The sequence below is a fragment of the Neolamprologus multifasciatus genome, chromosome 12 (genome assembly GCF_963576455.1).
Source record: "Neolamprologus multifasciatus chromosome 12, fNeoMul1.2, whole genome shotgun sequence".
Taxonomy (NCBI): domain Eukaryota; kingdom Metazoa; phylum Chordata; class Actinopteri; order Cichliformes; family Cichlidae; genus Neolamprologus; species Neolamprologus multifasciatus.
The window spans coordinates 23,060,322-23,080,274 of NC_140450.1; the positions used below are offsets into that span (position 1 = coordinate 23,060,322).

Sequence of the window (19,953 nt, forward strand, 5' to 3'; positions counted from 1 at the left end):
ACCTGATAGTACATGCAGGAGAATTGAGAGAGTTTGTCTTCCAGCAAAAATAACATCAGGTTTTCTAATGATTTTGATAATCTCAAGGTGACAGTGAGATTGTAAAACAAAATGAAAAATGAATGTGGTGGTAATTGTGAATTTATCACACTGAGTCCATTTGTTCTAAAGTGTTGTTATCATTACAGTGTTGTTATAGCGCTGTATTATGTAAACAAAGCCCTCATAAATGTACTTTGACATAGACTATGCCAGAGTGATAAGGAGTTCTTCCTAAATATTCTTTTACAACAATGTAGAATATGTTACTGTCTTCATGAATTGGTCTAGACCTTAATTTTACATTGTCTAGTCTCACTAGATGTCAGAATATTGCAGATGGCAGTCAGCTGAGTTCTGTTTCTTACCTCTATCAAGTGTGTAACCCTCTCTATGGTATCCACTACAGGACAAACAACTCTGGCTGCTGTTCATCTGCAGTGAGTGTAGGCTGTAAGTCTGATGTTTACCTAAGTAACATGTCTATCTACTGTGGTTAATGCTGAATTTAAACAAGGGTTTAAAACTTTTTCGTCAGTAAGCATTGATGTTTTTGCTGCTGTTAGCCTCTGTTCTGTTAGCCACTGTTAGCCTCGGTTCTGTTAGCTGCTATTAGCCTCTGTTCTGTTAGCTGCTGTTGGCATCTGTTTGTTGCCGCAAGCCAGGGATACTATAAATCTGACATTTTTGGACTCCGACACTTAATAATAGAATAAGCTTTAATTCTAGGTGATAATGTAATCAGATTATCAAAGGCAAAGTATGATTTTTGTAGAACACTTGAGCCTAATGTTAGCTCACATAATGTTAGCTTATAACTAGCTGTTGTTGCTGTTGTTTAGCTATCTTGTTGTCATCTGTCCAGAGACAGGAGGGTCACATGTTTAACCTGCTGACAATGAGTAACTGTAACAATATCAGGAACAAATAAGCATGTCTATGCACGTTTTTGTGTGTAAGAGCCCCGATTTCAGTTCAGGAGATGAGGCTGGAGGTGAGTAGGACAAGGATGACATTTTATTCAGATGCTGGTCATGTTGTCTCTTTCCTTTGCTTTTTCACTTCTTTGGTGAAGGGAACTCCTTTTCAGAAGATAAAACATAGGTATGATCTTTCATAACTGGAGTCTGAGCGTGTTCCCTTCTTCTTTGATGTACTATACATGTGGCTAGTCTCTAGTCACATACATAAAGTGAGATTAGGCAGAACTGTGACTATAAATATAACATTCTTTATAATAATAATAATGATTATCATTACTATTTTTATTATCCGCAGAAAACAACTGTACCTTTAAATTCCCAATTTGTGTTTTAAAATGCATAATGTCAGTGTTTTGGTTCATTAATGCGAAGCTCTTGCCTGCAGTGTCATTAGAGTTACTCTGCATGTTTTAAAAGGTCAACAGCAAAACAACAAACTCTACAATGATGCAAAGGATTGTAAAGATTAAAGATGTAAAGATTTTTGGTTAACACTTTCTAATATCCCTTTTCTGTACTCACCTATGGGGGTCTTTGGCGCTCACTATGATATGAACACATTCTCTCTTGCTGAATGCTCTTTCTATCCACGATTTCTGTGCCTGCAACAAAAACAAGACAAAAGAAAAGACAAAAGAAGTCAGTGTCAAATAAAGGAGCTAAGGATTGAACATGGAGAAGTGACACACAGCAAAAACAGCCTTACATTAGTCCATCAAGAGCTCAGAGTCCCGCTTTGTTGCATGGCAAACAGAGCATACAAAATAGGACCTTGGAACAAATGCCTTAAAAATACGTAAAAAACATCTCAACCTTGTTCAAGAACGGAAATCACAGCACAGTGGAATGACACAAATATGCAGACGCAGCACACACACAAAGACACATGTAGTCCCTGACCCATTATTCAAACACTGACACTCGGATAGAGAAATGTTTTATGTTACTCAGTGGCTAGATCTCAAACCAGATGAGATGAAGAGCTTGGATGTCGAAAAGGGATTATAAATGCACTGAAGCGGTAAACTATGTCAGAGGTCTAGTCCTTAGACGTGCATATGTGTAGCCAGCTTAGTGTGAGTATATTCCAGCTTCATGTATGGGTGCACATTTGTTTGAAAAAGTGTGGGTAGATGTTTCTATGTGTGATTTGAAGCAGCCTGTGAAATGATGCTTTTGTGAGACACATGTGCTCCGGGTCTGAGTGACAGAGTGTCTGACTGGAGTTAAAGACATGACAGACACACAGTGGAACCACATGTGCAGCACAGGAAGAGAAATTATTAAAGTGCTTTTTCTGGTGTTAGCAAACACTCAAATCACTTTACACTACAAGGCATAATTATTGCTTTTTTTAAAAAAAAATATCAAGATCACATACACACACACACATACACAAACACATACACACATTAATGGATGTATGAAAGGTAGTTTTTTGGGTTCATCATGTTGTCCAAGGGCATTTCCACATGTACATTGAGGAGGAGCTGATGATCGAATCCCTGACCTTGTGATTAGCGTATGAGCCGCTCTGCCTCCTAATCTGCCACACATCTATATACAGTAGATACTTCCACACATCGAAGCATGATTAAATACCGACCCATAGCAACCTCAGAGTTGTGATAGCACTGAACAATTTCTGGCAGAGGTTACAGTGACCTGTAAATAATAATGTTGTATTTTCACAATATATAAAAAGTAAGACGGCTAACAGGTACCGTGAAATGTCACAAGGCGAAATAACTAAATCTTTTTTGACATTTGCTTTGAAAATCCCCCTCAGCACTATAAGGGAAAACACTGCTGTTTTCTGGTGGTATTTTCCTGTGCGTGTGTGTCTGCTTTCTATCACGTTGCTACTACAAGATGATTATCGGCATGTCAGCTTAAGTGTCCCTTCATTGATTCGTTACAAGCTAGATACATTTTAATGCCACGCCAAAAGAGATCAATGTCTTTGCTTTCCCTTTTATTGTAATTGTATTTTAACTTTGGAAGTAAAAGTTTCTAGGAAGAGACTACGGGAAGTTTTGTGAGACACCAGAGGTCCAGAACAGGACCGAATGTCATTCAGCCAACCAGATGAGATACCCAAACTCACAGAGCAGAGGGAGCAGAACGGCCATGAAAACAAAAGAACAGAGCTTTTTTTTTTCTACTCTGGGAGAGCTGCCCCAGCTTTTCTCCCAGCCAGCAGAGCAAAGAGCTGCTTGTACAGGGCTTTCCCCACAACAACACACGCCCCATCCGCCTGACTGGCCCTGTCACACCAAGGTACGGCAAAACCCACCCCAACTGTCCACAATCAGGCCGGGCCTGCACACAGCTACACTTACCCTAACACCAGACTTCCCACGATTAACCATTACTCTGGGGGGCTGATGGGGCTGCTTTTTACAGATCACCCAGCCACGATGACTCAGCGGGCCACAACAACACCCCCAGCCCCATTCTTTCTCACATTCTAAACCTGTGTATTCATCCGCCAGCTACCCTTGGCACAAAATAGATCGGTTACATGTTTTGTTTTGTTTTTAGATTTGTTAATATTGACTGAACTGATTGCAAAATCACCAGCAGCAACACAAAATTGGCTGCTGGTGAGTTTCTGGTTTTAGAAGTAATGACCAGAGTGGGTCTACCCAAGAAGATCCAATACAAAGATTGTCTTCCCCCTGGATCCCCCCTGTGCAGGTCTGAATTTCCTTCTTTCTTCACATACCAGATACACATTTGCTTGCATCTGATTTTCTTGCTCTTGCTCTTCTATTCTTTTGTGTTGCTTATGAGATTTGACATGGTGTGATGAGATGGCACATGGCCTGCACTCCATTGTGTAATTAAGATTTATCGTCAAGGAGCACTTGTACACACGCACACACAGACATGTCTAGCAAAATATTGGACTGATTCTTATGCGTGCATGTGTGTCTCGGGCCTGACATGCAGCAAGTGTGCAGCATTTGACAGTCTGTAAGGGTCCTTGACTCCATTACACTTCCACCACCTCCACCCTTTTCTCTCTGTCCTCTCATCCAGCTCCCTTACTATTGTGTCTCTTCTTTGTTATTGGCACTGGCAGGGAGCTGAATTGGGAACCATATCCAATCAGCCACCTAATCTGTCCGCTCGCTCCCTTTTCTTTATCTTTTCCGCTTAACGCACACAAATCACTCAGCTCTTATTTGAGCATACAGGTGAGCAGAGAATGTTTTAACATTAAATATATCGCCATCGCTTTTCTTCCTAGACTGCTTTAAATCTTTATCTTCTACTCTTTGTGGACCTCTTCGGTGCCTCACAATGAATTTATTTATACTGCCAGTTCAGAGATGAAAGAAAGAAAGTGGAAAAGCTGATCTCTACTTTTGGTTTACTTTGATTTTACATGCATCAGAAATGACATAACTCAAAAAGATATTGTATTTTGGAAAAAAAAAATGTCAGTAGATGCTAATCAAATAGCATCAAATGCAATCAAGATGAGTTACAATCAGGCCAGATTTTTGATTATAACGAAAGATTAAGGCTTCATACCTCAAGTTGACAGCAAAACAATTTAAGGTAGAAATAACAGCTTAATTACATAATTAATTGAGTTCTTGTTCGTATCGTTCCCACATTTAATTTAAAATTAGACAACTAGAGAATACCAATGCAAAGATTTAAATAGGATATTGTGTAAGCTTTAATGTGCTCAGTTATCTTTGACACATGGCACCGTTTTCAGTTTTTCAGCCAGAATAGGATCTAAATAGAATCTCCACAAATAGAGTTTAAAAAAAGAGAGAAGTTGATGCAAATAAACATCAAGTGCATCAATGATAAAAAAAAAAAAAAGAAAAAAAGAAAAAAAAAAGGTCAGGCTGCTATTTAGGGGTTTTTAAGAACAAGAGTGTGACACACATGTGTCTGGATTTGTTAACTCACCTGTATTGTTTGATGTGCTGCACTGTTGTGGCCTTTCCTTCATAGTCAGTGTTGATGTTGGTGTTAGAGACATGATCCTGCCCAAAAAACTAGAAGCAACTAAAATAACTTGATCAGAGCACACCTGATCAGGCAACCTCTCTGTCCACAGGCAACTGATCTACTCAGGGACTGATATCATTGCTGGAATGTGTGTGCGTGTGTGTTAGTGTGTGTTTGCATGCAGGCGTGTGGATGTGTGGGCGGGTATTTCACTCATGTTATGGGGACATGGCTCTGTTTTCACATTCATATTATTTTATTTTCCTTTTTCACTCTGGGGTTTTTTTTTTAAATGTCTTTCAAAGACAATCAAATTTGAAGGTGTAAGTGTGTTTTAAGCCTGTTTTTAATCGTAAAGTGTATGATTAGTAATATGTGATATATATACTTCTCTTCAGTACCTCACCTGTTTAAGCTTCAAATTTAGGTTGGAGAAACATTTTTTATGTGTATGTGTGCGTGTGTCCCTTAGCTACATTTCTGTCAGAGATCAAGACCCAGTGGAGTGTCTGAATGGCAGGACAGCCTATTAGGTGGAGAAATATGACATTCGTCTAGGCCTGCTCACCATCCTTATTTTGTCCTCAGTGACAAACACCCAGACACACACAGAGTTGTACATGAGGTTTTCCCTTCCACCTGCAGTTTTCCTGGTGCTTTTTTGGAGTGCGAGGGCATTTTCCAACCAGTTTTCATAAAGAGGATTAAGAGAAGTGGAGATAATACACACCAGGTTTAATTACCTTGAGCGGCAGGGGAAACTGGGCACATAAGACTGTAATCTCAAGTAAATTAAGTTATCAATGCACAAGCAGGACAAAACACAGTTGGGAATGAGAATGTACTTTCCAAAAAATGGTCATATTGCTTATTTTAAAGACAACAACAAAATGTGGATCTAAGCAAAATAATCAGAAACAAGGCTGTTCTGAAGTTTCACTGAGGTGTAGTCCCAACAATTTTACAACATTTACAACATTCAGAAGTTCAGCCTGATTAAAACATCTACTCTGGATCCCTGCATGTCGTTTTCCTTTGTATCTATTTTTACGTATCACACATTCCCCCACTCACCTATGGCCACGAGTTGTGTGTGGGTAGTGACCAAAGGAGTACGATTGCTGATACATGAACATCCTTTGAAGGGTAGCCAGGCTGTCACTTAGCAGCAGTGTTGGGTAAGTTACTTTAAAATAGTAACTTAGTTACATTACTAGTTACTTCTATCAAAAGTAACTCAGTTACTTCAAGTTACTCGTTACTTTCAAAGTAACTAGTTACTAGGGAAAGTAACTTTGGTTTTACTCAGAATTCTCTTGTTAATGTGTTGCTTCCGTAACTTTGCCAGTCTTCTAGCTTGCTTACTTGCCACAAGTGCACTGTGCCACCTACCAATAGAAAGGAAAAGATAATGTGCATATTTCCACAAGAGAAATCCCACGCCTGGACCGTCATTGACTGCTGCCATGATTCTAGCCTAGGTCACAGCGTCATGTGCGCCTTTTACATCCAACACGAAAACTGCAGTCGTGGTGCTTTGATTGTACTCAGAACTCGGAAATTCTGCCTTCTGAATAGGAAGATGTAGGTAACACCACACTGCAGATGAGCTGCATACAGGGCTGGACTGGGACAAAAAATTGGCCCGGGCATTTTGACTAGAGACTGGCCCACCATTATAGGAAAAATCATAAAGCCTTTGAATGAAAGCAAACGCTGTTGTGACAGTGATGTTCACTGTTTGATGGTATATATGCATCAATCTATCAATCCTTTGTTGTAAGATTCAGATAATTATTTTTTAAAAGCTAGACATTTTAAATGAGAATATGAAAGAAAAGTACTTCTTTGTGCCCCCCTCTCCCTGTTAATGCCCTACCTGGACCCCTGGCAAAACTTTGCTAGATCCACACCTGCACAGTTACCAGCTGTCAGCTACCTAAAAAGGATCCTGGGGTTATCTGTCTCTCAGAAACAGTTCATAACTTCCCTTCAACTCATTCATGTCACCTAAAAGGTAAACCTGTTTCTCCATCACCTGTTCAGCTCTGATTCAGTAAGGACATCTCCTGGTTTCATCTTCATGTTTCCCTCTCACCAGATAACCAAACCGACACCATAACCAGCAGCTATACAGCTGTGGCTCCAGCAAACATCAACTGATACTAGAAATTAATATTAAATAAATGCTAACAACAGCTGATCAAGCTTAAACGTGCTGCTGTTGTTTAACGCGACATGGTTTCCTCTTTCTGGCGCAAAGTGGGCGATAAACAAGCAAGAGAGCCGATCAGCTGATCATTGATGAGTTTTCATGATTGAAGTAGAAACGGGAGAGGGAGGGGGAGAATGAAAGAAGAAGAGGCAGCTGTGCAGCAAAGACAGAATAACTCCAGCTTTGTGTCTTTTTCATTGTAGCTGAATTACGGGACAAACTGTTCCTTTTCACCTCAATAAGAAACGCGTAATATTTTCTGTGAATACCAGACGGGACGGTTGGCAACTCTAATAACTTATGAACAAAATAAAGTTCAACATCATTAACTTCATAGCACCCACCCAGCTGTATAGAAACTCCGTCATGCTAGCTAGTACGCAGTATGGAAAAAGTCAGAATAACGAAAATAAACTCCACCTAAACGTGGTTTATATCTGACCCAGATAGACTGCAGGTCATAACTTCTTACCTGAAGTTCAGTTCACACTTGGACCGGCGGCCGCCTCGGGTCTCTTTTCCTCCTGCCTCCCCTTTCCCTCATCCACCTGCTGCCTCCACCACTTGCTAATGTTACTGAATCTGTGGAAGCTCCGCGATAGCCGCCACACGAAGTAACGAGTAACGACCCTATCTAAATCCCAGTAACGACTAACGCGTTCCTGATTTTGGCATAATAACTAGTTACCGTGCTCGTTACCACAATAATAACGTAGTTACTGTAACGCGTTACTTAATAACGCGTTAGTCCCAACACTGCTTAGCAGTAAGGTGAGCAGTTTGGTCATCTAAGAGGGACTCAGAGTAGAGCCACGAGTCCTCCACATGGAAAGGAGCCAGTTGAGGTGGTTCACGCATCTGACTGGGCTTCCTCGTGGGCGCTTCCTAAATGAGATGTTTCAGGCACGACCTGGCAGGAGGAGGCCCTGGGGCAGATACAAGATGTACTGGAGAGATTATATCTCTTGGCTGGTATTCCCCAGACAAACTGGAGGAAGTGGCCAGGTATCTCTGCTTAGACTGCTGCCCCTGCAAACTGGCAATGACAACTGGCCATGTACCTGAGCTTCTTGTACTGCATATAGAGCAATGTTGGTTACTAATGCTATTTGATATTTGGATGAGAGTATACAACTCAGTTATATGCTATTATATATCCAGATATTGGGACATTTAATTAAACACTGAAAAAAAATGATCTTCCTTTACAAAACTAATGCGTGATTTCAATTACATTTAATCAAATTCATTTTGATCCAGCACATCTATCGCATGTCGGGTCCAATTAAACAAACCTGTCCTGCTGAAAGTTCTATTCTGCATTTCAGTGTCAAAACGTCTCCTTAACACAGTGCATAAATGGATTTTTCGTTGCTTTATATGTAGGCAACACTATTTTGATATATGTAATATTGTCTGCTGGAATAAATCTGGGGATTTTTCACATCTAACAAAGCAAAGTGAAAAACCTTTCCGAGATACTTGTTGACAATAACATCACATTTGCCATTTTTTGCCTGTAAGATTTCATGCTTCTATGTGAAGAAATCAGAAAATCGATGCCTGCTGGTTTTGTTGACTGTAAATAGTGGTTCACACAGACATTTGAAGGTCCTGCCAAATAACGAGCCTCTAATGGACTAGACGGGTACCTTCCATTCAGATTCTCCATCTGATGAATGAAATGAGCAGCAGAGGTCATTTGGCTTGTCCCCTCAAATCCATTGAGCACACTGGGTGCGAGTGGGATGCTTTTACACACCGATGAAATTCAAATGAAAGCATGTAGCATGCACAAGCTAATTAAGATATAAGCATATAGTAGCAGTGAATTAGTTCAGAGTTAAATCGATGTGAAGCACTATGGATGTGGCTGATCAGTGTGGCCTGGTTACGCCGATGATAAGGTAAAGCAAACAGTTTCGAGGTTCAGTATGCAGAAAGGAGTCTCTAGAGTTCTTACATGCTCTGAACACAGAACAGTCAGATCTGAATTGACGGAGGATCACTGAGGTTGAAACAAATTCAAACAAAATCTAGTAATGTAGATTGAGCATGCTGATCACCTAATAGCATATGTTAGATCCCGGGCTCCAGAGAAGGGAAGTAATGAAGTACAAATAGTTAGAAATACTCTACTTGACAATAATTTTCAGGTATCTATAATTTTTCTGAAACCTTTGAAACCTCTGAAATTTTCACTCTCTGCATTTAAAAAATGTTATTTCCACTCCTTACATAGGAGTTAAAGTGGACCGGAAGCAGTGCAGGTTTCCGTAAGTTCAGAATCTAGCTAGCACTACAGAAGAGGAGAAAGAATTAAGGGAGTGTTTTTTTAAGAGTCAGCTAATTTCAAATTCAACACTTTATCAAATTCAAAATTCATTGTTTTCGTTTTGTGAAACATCCTGCAAAACAAATTAAGCTATACTAACTGTGGGTTATTCAAATGTTGCATGAATATACTGGGTAGTTTTGTCCAGTAGATTTTCACTTTTACTTGAGTAAAAAAGTTGCTTCAGTACTGGAGTATTTTTAACACAGGTATCTGTACTTCTCTGCCTGTCTCTGAGGTATCTTTAACCTATACAACAAGGATGAGCTGAAAACCATTAACACTATAACTAATCCCACAGGCACAGTGATCTCTGTAAGATCAAGAGTTATTTCACTGGTAAACAACACTTGACTGACCCAGCCCCCCAAAAACCAATGCCAGCTCCCTGTACTTGTAATAAAGATGAGGTCACTGCCTCCAAAGGCAGGTCTTGTCAAGGAGAGGAAGTGAAGTGAGGCAGCACTCACTAACCTGATGCAGACACCAGTTATATCTTCCGGTGTCTGCATCGGAGTAGCCAAGAGCGCAGGCAGCATGTACGCATGCATGGTTTCGGTCTACCACACATTTACATACCAAGTGAGTTTTCCACGTGTTTCAGCATTTTCCAGCTAAAGAGAGATGCAAAAGATGAAAACTGAAAAATGGCAACAGAGTAACCGAGCTGAGTTACAGGAACGTCAGTAATAATTTGTGCATTCATGAATTCCCAGTGCTCCAGTAGGTTTGATTATTTTGACTTAGTTATTCATTAGTTCAGGTATGAGTGGCTACCATCAGCTGCCTCTATGTGTACTTTTAACTATACTAAAGTTAGAGAAAATAAACCAACACTTCACATGTACATCTCTGATCAACATCTCGTAGTCGCTTCCACTATCTTATGTAAAACACACAACATAACCAAAATGTTTCGTTTTTTTGCACTGGTGTGTCCTATAACAGAAAGGCCTGAATCCCAAAAAGACATTTTCAGATTTGTTCCACTGCTCTCCTTCCACTATTATAGAAAATTGCACAACACACAGGCAAATTCAGAGCAGCTCAAACCGAACTTTCTCTCTCTGTCACCCGTCTGCTCACTGTGCACTGTCATAGTCCCAGTATGCAGGAATTTTGTGGGAAATATAGACAATACTCTGACTTCTCATAGTATCTGACAGAAAGTATAATTAGCTTGTGAATACAAGACAGAGGATTTCCGCCCCTTCAGGCAATTGCCAACAGTTTCATCATGCTCCCTATGCTGTCCAATTAGAACCATGAAACAAGTTTAAAACATATCTTAGGAAAACTCTAAACATTAATAAGCACCAAAGGTAAACACAGAACACTTGTTTAAATCCTGTAATCCTTAGGTGCCACTGGGAATTGTTTTAATTACACACAATGCATCCAAACTTGAGGTACTGTATAACAAGACTATCAGTGCTTTCTGGATTGCCTAACTGCGCATATTGTATTTATTATCCACCTGACAAAAAAAGGCAAACAAAGCACTTTACTCTTTGAAATCTGGCTTGTTTTTCCTCTACACTTGCTGCTTTCAAAGAAATTATTCAAAAGCCTTAAAAATCTTACGCTAATGCTTATGCACATTTCAGCACTTTTAATTATAATAGCTCTCTTTAGTAGAAGGCGCTATAAATTAGGCAGACTGCTGAATACACTGATTTCCAGCTCTAGTGTCGGTTTACATAATGTAAGTCGATTATCTATAATCTTTCTGGGTAACTAATACCAGATCAGCCTCATCTGTCACTGATTTTTAAACTCAATGGCCTTGAGGAGACCTTCACTGAAATGAACTGGAATGGGATTACTGCCATCCCGATGAAAGACTTACGACAGGTTACGATTTATGTAATGACCTGAATCAAATATATTGATTCTACTGCAGCTATGTGATGTCCTACAAGAGCGCAGACAGTAAAACTCTTACAGGAGCACATATTTTATTTAAGTTTGTCCCGGGTCTGATTTATATAAAATTGAATAAAAATTCTAAATAACCCTCAAAAAATACATAAATAACCCTCCACAACATTTCATTTACTAATGGGTTTCTGTGACATTGGCCTAAGTGCACATTCCCACTGTGGTCCGTGTTCATATGACATGAAGAAATCATGTTGTGATTTTTAAAAAGAGGGAATGCCCACATCACTGATATGGGTACAGCTAGAGATACTGTAATTATAAGCTCAGTGGTATCAACCATATCTGATCTACAATAAATTACTGTCTTGGTGAGATGGAAGTGTTTAGTGCTGTAGCAATATGTGCTCTAAAAATCACCTGAATCGGGCTCAAGGAGTGGGGCGTTTTCACAAAAAGAGAACATTATATCACAACTATCCCTCACTATGGTCTGCATATATTCTGTAAAGCAATTTTTAAACTTTGCTTGTAGAATAATTTGCTTCTTTTTTCGTGGATAAAAGAACTGTGAAAACAGTTCAAATGCATTAATGCTTGTCCTCATTTTTTAAAGGATAAACTAGATATTAATCACAGCGAACTGAACATGTGTACTTGTACACTTCAACAACAATAAGTCTGTAACATTAGTAATTATCACATTCGTTAGGAATAAAACTTGTCTGCTATATATTACATGCAATGACTTGTGTGCCTGTGCGTGTGTGTTGAATATGTGAGGGTAACAAGACAATGCTTGCTTGTTTTAGGTCCCGTCATTTTCAATCCATCTCCTGAGGCTAGAATAAGCAGTACTCGTTCCCACAGGCCTGTGCTAAGCCTAGTTGAGCATCTGGCCATGCGGGCTCTAATCAACACTGGCATGGTCATTCTGTCTGTGACAGAGAGGGGGGGGGAGGAGACAGGGGGCTGATTTCAGCATCAGAGTCGATGAGGAGGTAGGGAGCAGGGAAGATGGAAGCAGATATAGGCGATGCGGGAGATATCGGGTGAGCGTGGGTGAGGCAGTGGTGGTTAAAGATAAAGGGTGTACAGTAAGACAGAAGAGAGAGAGAGAGGATGTGCTGTAAATTGAATTGTGTCAGGGAGCATGTGTGTGAGTTATGAGGGTCAAAATGTCGCATGAGACCCTCAGTGAGTAAAGCCAAGGCAATGGCGAGAGATTGTACAGGCAAGAGACAGCAATTTCGAGCACAGTTATCACAGCTGTGTGTATTTTGTGTTCATACTATATGAAAAAAGCTGGATTTTAGTCAGGTTTGTAACTTCTTGTTCAGGGAATTCAGGTTTATTTAGTTACATTTATGAAAAGTGCACTAATGCCTCCTCATGGCTGCTAAAATGAAGGTGAAAAATGAGCAAAAGAGAAGCGGGTGGAGGGAGGGGTAATAAACTGACAGACAGATGAAAGGAAACATGAGTTCATCTGGTTTAAGTGCGTCCAGATGAGGGCAGAAAAGTGAGACTCTTCACCCAATAAGAAACGGGAAGCCAGCAGAGACGCAGAGTGATGAGGGAGAGAGTGAAAGGCAACAAGTCAGAGTGAATGACAAGCGCAGCAAGCAGCCGGTTAGATGCAGTCAGTCTAATGATGACTTGTCATTTTATTTAACTGGGGACTGACTGACATGCGTCGAGAGTGTAGGCTGAAGGAAACGATGGCAGCCCATAGAACGAATGAAAGAAGGAAAGAGGAAAAAGACCAAGTTTGTACTTTTTCAGATGGGCTTTCATTCAGGTTTGATCTGTAGTTTTAGATTTCACTGATACCGCACTGGGTGTCGCACATTTGTGTGTTCTGTTGGCATTTTTCAGATTTCTTAGCGGTTTTGTTTTTCAAGCCAACTAACCAACTACTGAGTGATGCATTTGTCCCACCAACATCAATTGAAGGTAACACAGAGGATGTTAAGCAGATGCTAAGAGCAGTTAAGCAAATTATTTTCAATTATTTAACAAATGTTAATTTATATTTGCATATAGTCACATACAATATCAGTGTTCACACACTACGTTCACACTGCAGGCGAAAGCGCATCAAATCCGATTTTTTTGACACTATGCGACCCATATCCGATCATCGTGTGACAGTGTGAACGGCACAAATCCAATATTTTCAAATCCGATCTTGGTCACTTTCGTATGTGGTACTGAATCCGATACATATCTGATGTTTCAGAAAGCGACTGCTGTGTGAGTGGTCAAGTCGCATTAAATCCGTCTTTTACGTCACTGACACAAGACAGACGCCAATTATCAGCGCTGGAGAAGCGCCCGAGAAGACATCGCGAACGCTTCCTGGCCATCCGGTGAAACTGCTGGGAAGACAACGTTGGAGAAACGTTAACATTTTATTTGTACTGCATAATCTGCAGATTCTGACAGAAATCTGCAACTATCCTTTGAAGCACCGCTCCTCTGAAATAGCAATAAGGATAATTATTAGGTTATCTGCATTATTATGTAAATTAAAAAATAACTTAAAGCAAAAATTGGGAAACGTGAAGTCCGAAGTCTTTATATTAAGGGCCATCAGTCAAACAATATTGTTTGCTCTGGGTCTAAACAGAGGGTGTTGTGTGTGATGTCTTCTTTTGCGCATGCGGGCCGCTTTGAGCGTTCACACTAGAGCGCGTTTGCTGTCGCATTTTATTTGTAGTGTGAACGAGCAGACAAAAAAATCGGATTTGATCAAAAAATCATAATTGAGCATTAAGACCTGCAGTGTGAACATAGCCTAAACGTATCTGTAATTTTATGGCAAGTTTACTTGCAGTCACTGTTTATCAGAACTTTGACATATAGCTGGTTAGAAAGTTAATGTCAACATGACTTTCTGTCAGTAGACTAAAGACTAAAAGGTAGTCATAGCTTCTGGGTCTGAAACATGAACCCATCGTGTTCATGTCTTAAAACTTTAACACCAGGAGCAAAATCAGGAACCATCGGAATTTTCTCTCTAACCCTAAATGGTCGACGAGTAATAATAATGATGTGAAGCAAACCTGCATTCGTTCTAATGGCCAGCAGTGATTGCATAAATAAGTCAGATTGTATAAACATTGGATGAGTTCTTGCCCCAAGTGCAGGAGATTAAGTATCCCGGGGTCTTGTTCACGAGTGATGGGAGAAGGGAGTCGGAGATTGACAGACGGATTGGTGCTGTGGCTGCAGTGATGCGGACGCTGCACCGATTCCATTGTGTTGAAGAAAGAGTTGAGTGTAAAAGCAAAGCTCTCGATTTACCGGTCAATCTACGTCCCTACCCTCACCTGGTCATGAGCTGTAGGAGCTGTAAGAACAAGATTGCGGATACAAGCGGCGGAAATGGGTTTTCTTCTGAAGGGTGGCTGGCCTCTCCCTTAGAGATACGGTGAGAAGTTTAGCCATCCGGGAGAGGCTCAGAGTAGAGACGCTGCTCCTCCACATCGAAAGGAGCCAGTTGAGGAGGTCTGGTTATCTGATAAGGATGCCCCCTGGGTGAGGACACGTGGAGAGATTCATTTTGTAAAATATATTCTCTATTAAAGTCAAAAAGGAGGATGAAGTAGGGTATGGTTGTGGTAGACCCACGTTGTGATTAGCAACTTACTATTCACTAGCTGGGCCCACATCCTCATTTTATGTTTGACAGCGTTTTAGTAGGTAAAGGTGAATGCTTGGACATGAATTCAGCTGCGGTTTGGGGAAGGCCTCAAAAGGGGACTGGCAAATCCCCATGTACTAAACAGAAGTGAAGAAGTTAAAGAATTGAAAAGGGGAAGGAGGGTGGGGCACGTAAACGAGAATGACAGCTTGCAGAACTGGGAGAACCTATATAGATGAGGGCCGGAAGGAGAGTGTTTGGAGGCGTGTTCCCGCTCCTGAAATTCCGATACATAATCTTCAATTGTGTGAGAGTGGCCTACTCACAGAGTAGTCCAGAGGATGTCTAGATGTGGTCCCAACCTACATAGCAAAAATGAGGATATGATCATTTCATTATGATCGTTTTTGATCCTCAGGTGGTACTTTTTCTAGCTTTGCTAAAGTCCTAGGTTGATTGTGCTTACGCCATTAGGCCCCCTTGAATGAGTTGCCTGAGAAGAAAAGGTTCGCAGAATCACTTTGGTATACGCATTTTTGTAGTGCTTTTATGTGGTTTAGTTTAGTTGTCTTGTTTATTTTCTCTGTTCTATCACCTTTATTCTTTTATTGGTACTTATTATTATATTCAAGTTTCCGAATTTCACATCACCTCTTGCTTGTTACAGCTGGTTCCAAAACACCAAGAAAGCAACTGCTCAACTTAAGTCTATAAGATGGTGCATCCATCTTTTATATTCTGTCTCTAAATCTGACTGTGGTGCTCTGAATAGTTGCTTGTTGTACATGGCTCCAGAGCCCTTTGAACAAGACCTGTTTTAAATCACTGAAGAAATTTCAAGTTGTGGGTGACAATCAGATATCGTCACCCAGCGACTACACTAGTTCTCTTTCTCTGCATGTGCTTTATCTTATCTGTATCTCCGCCTGTCCAACAATGCTGTACCCATCATTGCTTTGTGGCTTTTGCTGTTGCACAAAGTGATATGTTGTTTACCACACCACTGGCAATATGAGCTGGGCACTCAACATGTCACCGCCATTATTATGAAGTGCCACATCCGAGACCAGAACATGAGCTGCAGCGCCTCGCCATGCCAAGTTATGTGCGTGTGTCTATGTGCGCACAGCAGACCAGCTCCAGTGTGCCGTAATGAAGTTTCAGGTGCTGAGGTGGTTCAGACCGTCAGCTGTGAAATTGCTTCTCATGTGACCAAAACATTCCAGCCAACAGAGAGTTTAAAATATGTGTGGATTGGAACACGAGACAGAGAGAGAGAGGTGGCAGATAAAAGGAAAATGCCATAAAGGCTCATGGTATTTCCCTGTGAACCTGTCTGTTCTCCTTACATTGTCCTTTCAGTTTCTCACTATCCCACTAATATAATGCATGTATTTCTGAGGTCAAGTATACATATCCATTGATTCATTTTTAATGCTGTGAGCCAGTGCAGCGATCAAATGGCTTCCCTACTGAAACTCAAAATCTGCTTGTTGGGAATCTAATTGTTAAGTATGTTAAAAGGCTTTTAAAAAGAAGCAAATTAATAAATAAATATTTTTTTCTAAAATTGCTAGACTCGTTACAAAATACATTAATCATGCATAACTGTCTGAGCTCTAATTTGACATCGTCGTGTGATCAATAGGTTTAATGAAACATTGAAGCTATAATAAGCGAGGGAACTATTGAGAAGGAAAATGTTTTGTTACGGAATAAATGGAAAAGAAATGACTTCTTTTTAAGAGCGTGCCTGTGTCTAAGCATCGAACAAAAGACAAATTATTTCCCCGACACAACATCTCATTGTTGGAAACACGAGCAGCGTCGTGCGGATTCCTTTCAGCACACTCGAACGTGTATTTTTGGTTACTGAGCTGATGGAGAAATGAGAAGCTCTATCCATTTCTCACACTCGCAACGTCGCACAAATACAGAAGACACACACACACACAAACATTAAGGCACACCAATACAAACACACACAATATCCATCTTTTTTTCCCCCTATCTGTCTGTCTCCCTGTTGTTTTCAGCGCAGTAGGAACAGCTGACAAGTTTCCTCTTCTGGCGTGCCTTCAGCATTATTTCACAACACACAAACACACACACGTAGACACAAGGAAATAACACACAGTGCCTCTACCAAAACTAGTAAAACTATAGCCAGACCTTGCCACTACACCATAAAAACAGTGTCCTGCATAAGATTTGAATCCCTGCACCCAATCTGAATCATAGATTACAGCTTCCATCAATGCTTTGGATCGATAAGCTGTTTGGTAAACTTGATCAGACTCCCATAATTGAAACGGAGTCAACTTACACATGAAGAGAGGAAGGAAGTCACAATTTCATCTCCATGAAATTCATGTTAAAATTCTGTTTAATTATTAATAAAGCTCTAAATAAGTCTAAACAACAGTTACGTCAAAGCACAATACGTTGTACAGTAAAATCAGGCTCAAACAATTTCTGTTTCCTTCCTATTCCCTCCATCTTCCAGTTCTTCCATGTCTCTGTAGCCCATCTCAGTGCCACTGACATAGATCCTGGCAGGGCAGGATGTTGTTACCATGGTTACTGAAAACTAGGAAGATCCCCGTCATGCTTCCTGTGCTCCCCCCCCCCAATAGCCCCCTCAGGCATAGCTTAGGAACCAGAGTGGTGATCTCTGGATACAGCAGCACACGCATACAGAGAAAAAGGTACCAAAGGATATTTACACATTTGCCTACAAACATTTTTGTTTTCTTTCTGACAGGCAAACGGAAATGACTTATAAAAAGAAGGAACTTTAATACCAATAAAAAGCAAATGAAGAGGCCAGCGGCTCATTTATCCACTGTGATTCTATACGTCCGGTGGTATCTGATAGACCTTCCCATCATAAATGGCCCCGTAATCTATTAAAACAACACAGACTGTGACCAAAGAACTGGAATTAAAATGTGATAACATTTTTGAAAAAAAAAAGAGTAAAAGCTTTAAAAGAAAGGTTGGAACTTTTTTGTGCTTTCATTAATTTTTCTTTATTTCTAAACTAAATCACTGACGCCAGATCAGTTGGTAAGACATTTGTGCACAAAACTGAAGAAAAATCATAAATAAAAATCCTGCGGCCTTCTTATTATCTCATTGTTGCTTCACTGTCACACTAAAAACTTTTTTGTGTTATGCAATTTTTTGTAATTACAGGAAGCTGATATTTCAGGGATAACTTGTTTTGTGCTTACTTCTTTTGCCCAAGGGATACTTTTGGAAAATGACAAGAGGCAGACCGACAGTTAATAGAGAAACAATAATATTTATCATCCAAAACAACCAAAAAAGTAGTAGCGAGCTCTTTTATCAGTATTAACTGAGTTGCATAGTCTTTGCTTACATATTAAAATTTTTATACAACATTAAGCATAACTGGTACTTCCTCAGACAATTTTATTTAGTAAATTTGACACTGGCCGGCAGCTCCCAGGCCCTAAGTTGAGTATTACCATTACATAAGCTTCAAAGTTTAACAAATTATTCCATGTTGACATTTCTGTGACATGCTCTTTTCCCATGGAAGGCGCATACTATGGTGATTTGTTATCAGCCTGAGGATTAGCTGTCAGACGAATAATGGTGCTGACAGATCTGGGTGCACACGGCTCTATCAGTGTTTGGTGAACAGCCTGTCACACATCAGCTTTGTCGAAACAAAATAAATGCAAATGTGTTTAACAATCGACGGTAGATTTTATTATTTTTTGCGAATGTACTAAAGAGCGAAAAACACACACACGGACACGCACATACAAAAAACTAAAAACCAGGTGAACTGAATGAAGATGTAGTTTACACATGACTTATAGACCTCCTGTTCCTTTTTAGATGCATTATATTTTCAGTAATACATGTTGTTTTAAGGATTGACAGGCCATCAAACTGAAAAATAAAAAGGTTTTCTGTATGGGAGCTGTAGACAATAAATCACGTGTGGGTAAGAGCTACTTTGTTTGTGTTTGCAAGGAGACTTGGTATTGAATCTTTGGTTAGAGCTACAATGCTAATCCTATTGACCCTCTCTGTGTCTTTCTAAGTGTACATTACCCCTTGTTTCACCCAGGGTCTCCTCTTTTTAATGTATGGGACTGTTTGTGGTAACATACAGATAGAGACAGCGACACAGACAGACGGGCATAGAAATCTGATGGACTTACAAGTGAAGTGAGGCATTAAGGGACAGAATTAATTATAAATTCACTGTCAGGCCTACGGAGCTTGTTCAACTCACTCACATATTAAAACACAGATATGTAAATTAATGTATCCTGTTATTCTTTTTATCTTCATTATATCACTGTGTACAGTCAGAAGGCAAAATGTCTGTTCCTAATATGATTAAATACATATTTTTCTTCTTCTTCTTTGCAAGCTACATAGTCATTGAATAAGACAAAGCAACTATTTAAAGGGACTAATAGGGTCTCGGTTTGATGAACACTTATTAACAGATATGCCTGACAACACATTCCAGTCACGCTGAACCAAAAGTTGTTTCTATGTCTGATAAATAGTAGGCGTACTCAAAACATCACATAATACTACATCAATGATACAATAATGAAATTGGAGTTCTGCAGTGTGCAAAACATTTATTCTTTTCTATACTAAAAAATGTTTACCAAATGTATTCACAAAGAACAATCTACATGTAATGTCGCTGTTTGTTTTGAGATCAGCTACTACACATAATGCATGTAATCTGTAAGGATTGAAGAGTGCCATTAATCCGAGCAGTTTACATAGCAAATTTCACCCAGATTGATTAACATGTGTATGAGGGGTTTGAGTATATGCTACAATCATTAGACCAGTGGTTCCCAAACTT

At 39.9% G+C, this 19,953-nt stretch overlaps 1 protein-coding gene across 1 annotated transcript in view; it reads right to left on the reverse strand.

Moving 5' to 3' along the window:
• trpm3 (transient receptor potential cation channel, subfamily M, member 3) overlaps positions 1-19,953 on the reverse strand; it is a 148,448-nt gene that overhangs the window by 66,267 nt on the left and 62,228 nt on the right. Inside the window, 1 exon segment of the mRNA XM_085181427.1 lies at positions 1,545-1,624. Within this exon segment, the coding sequence (XP_085037553.1) occupies positions 1,545-1,624 (80 nt within the window).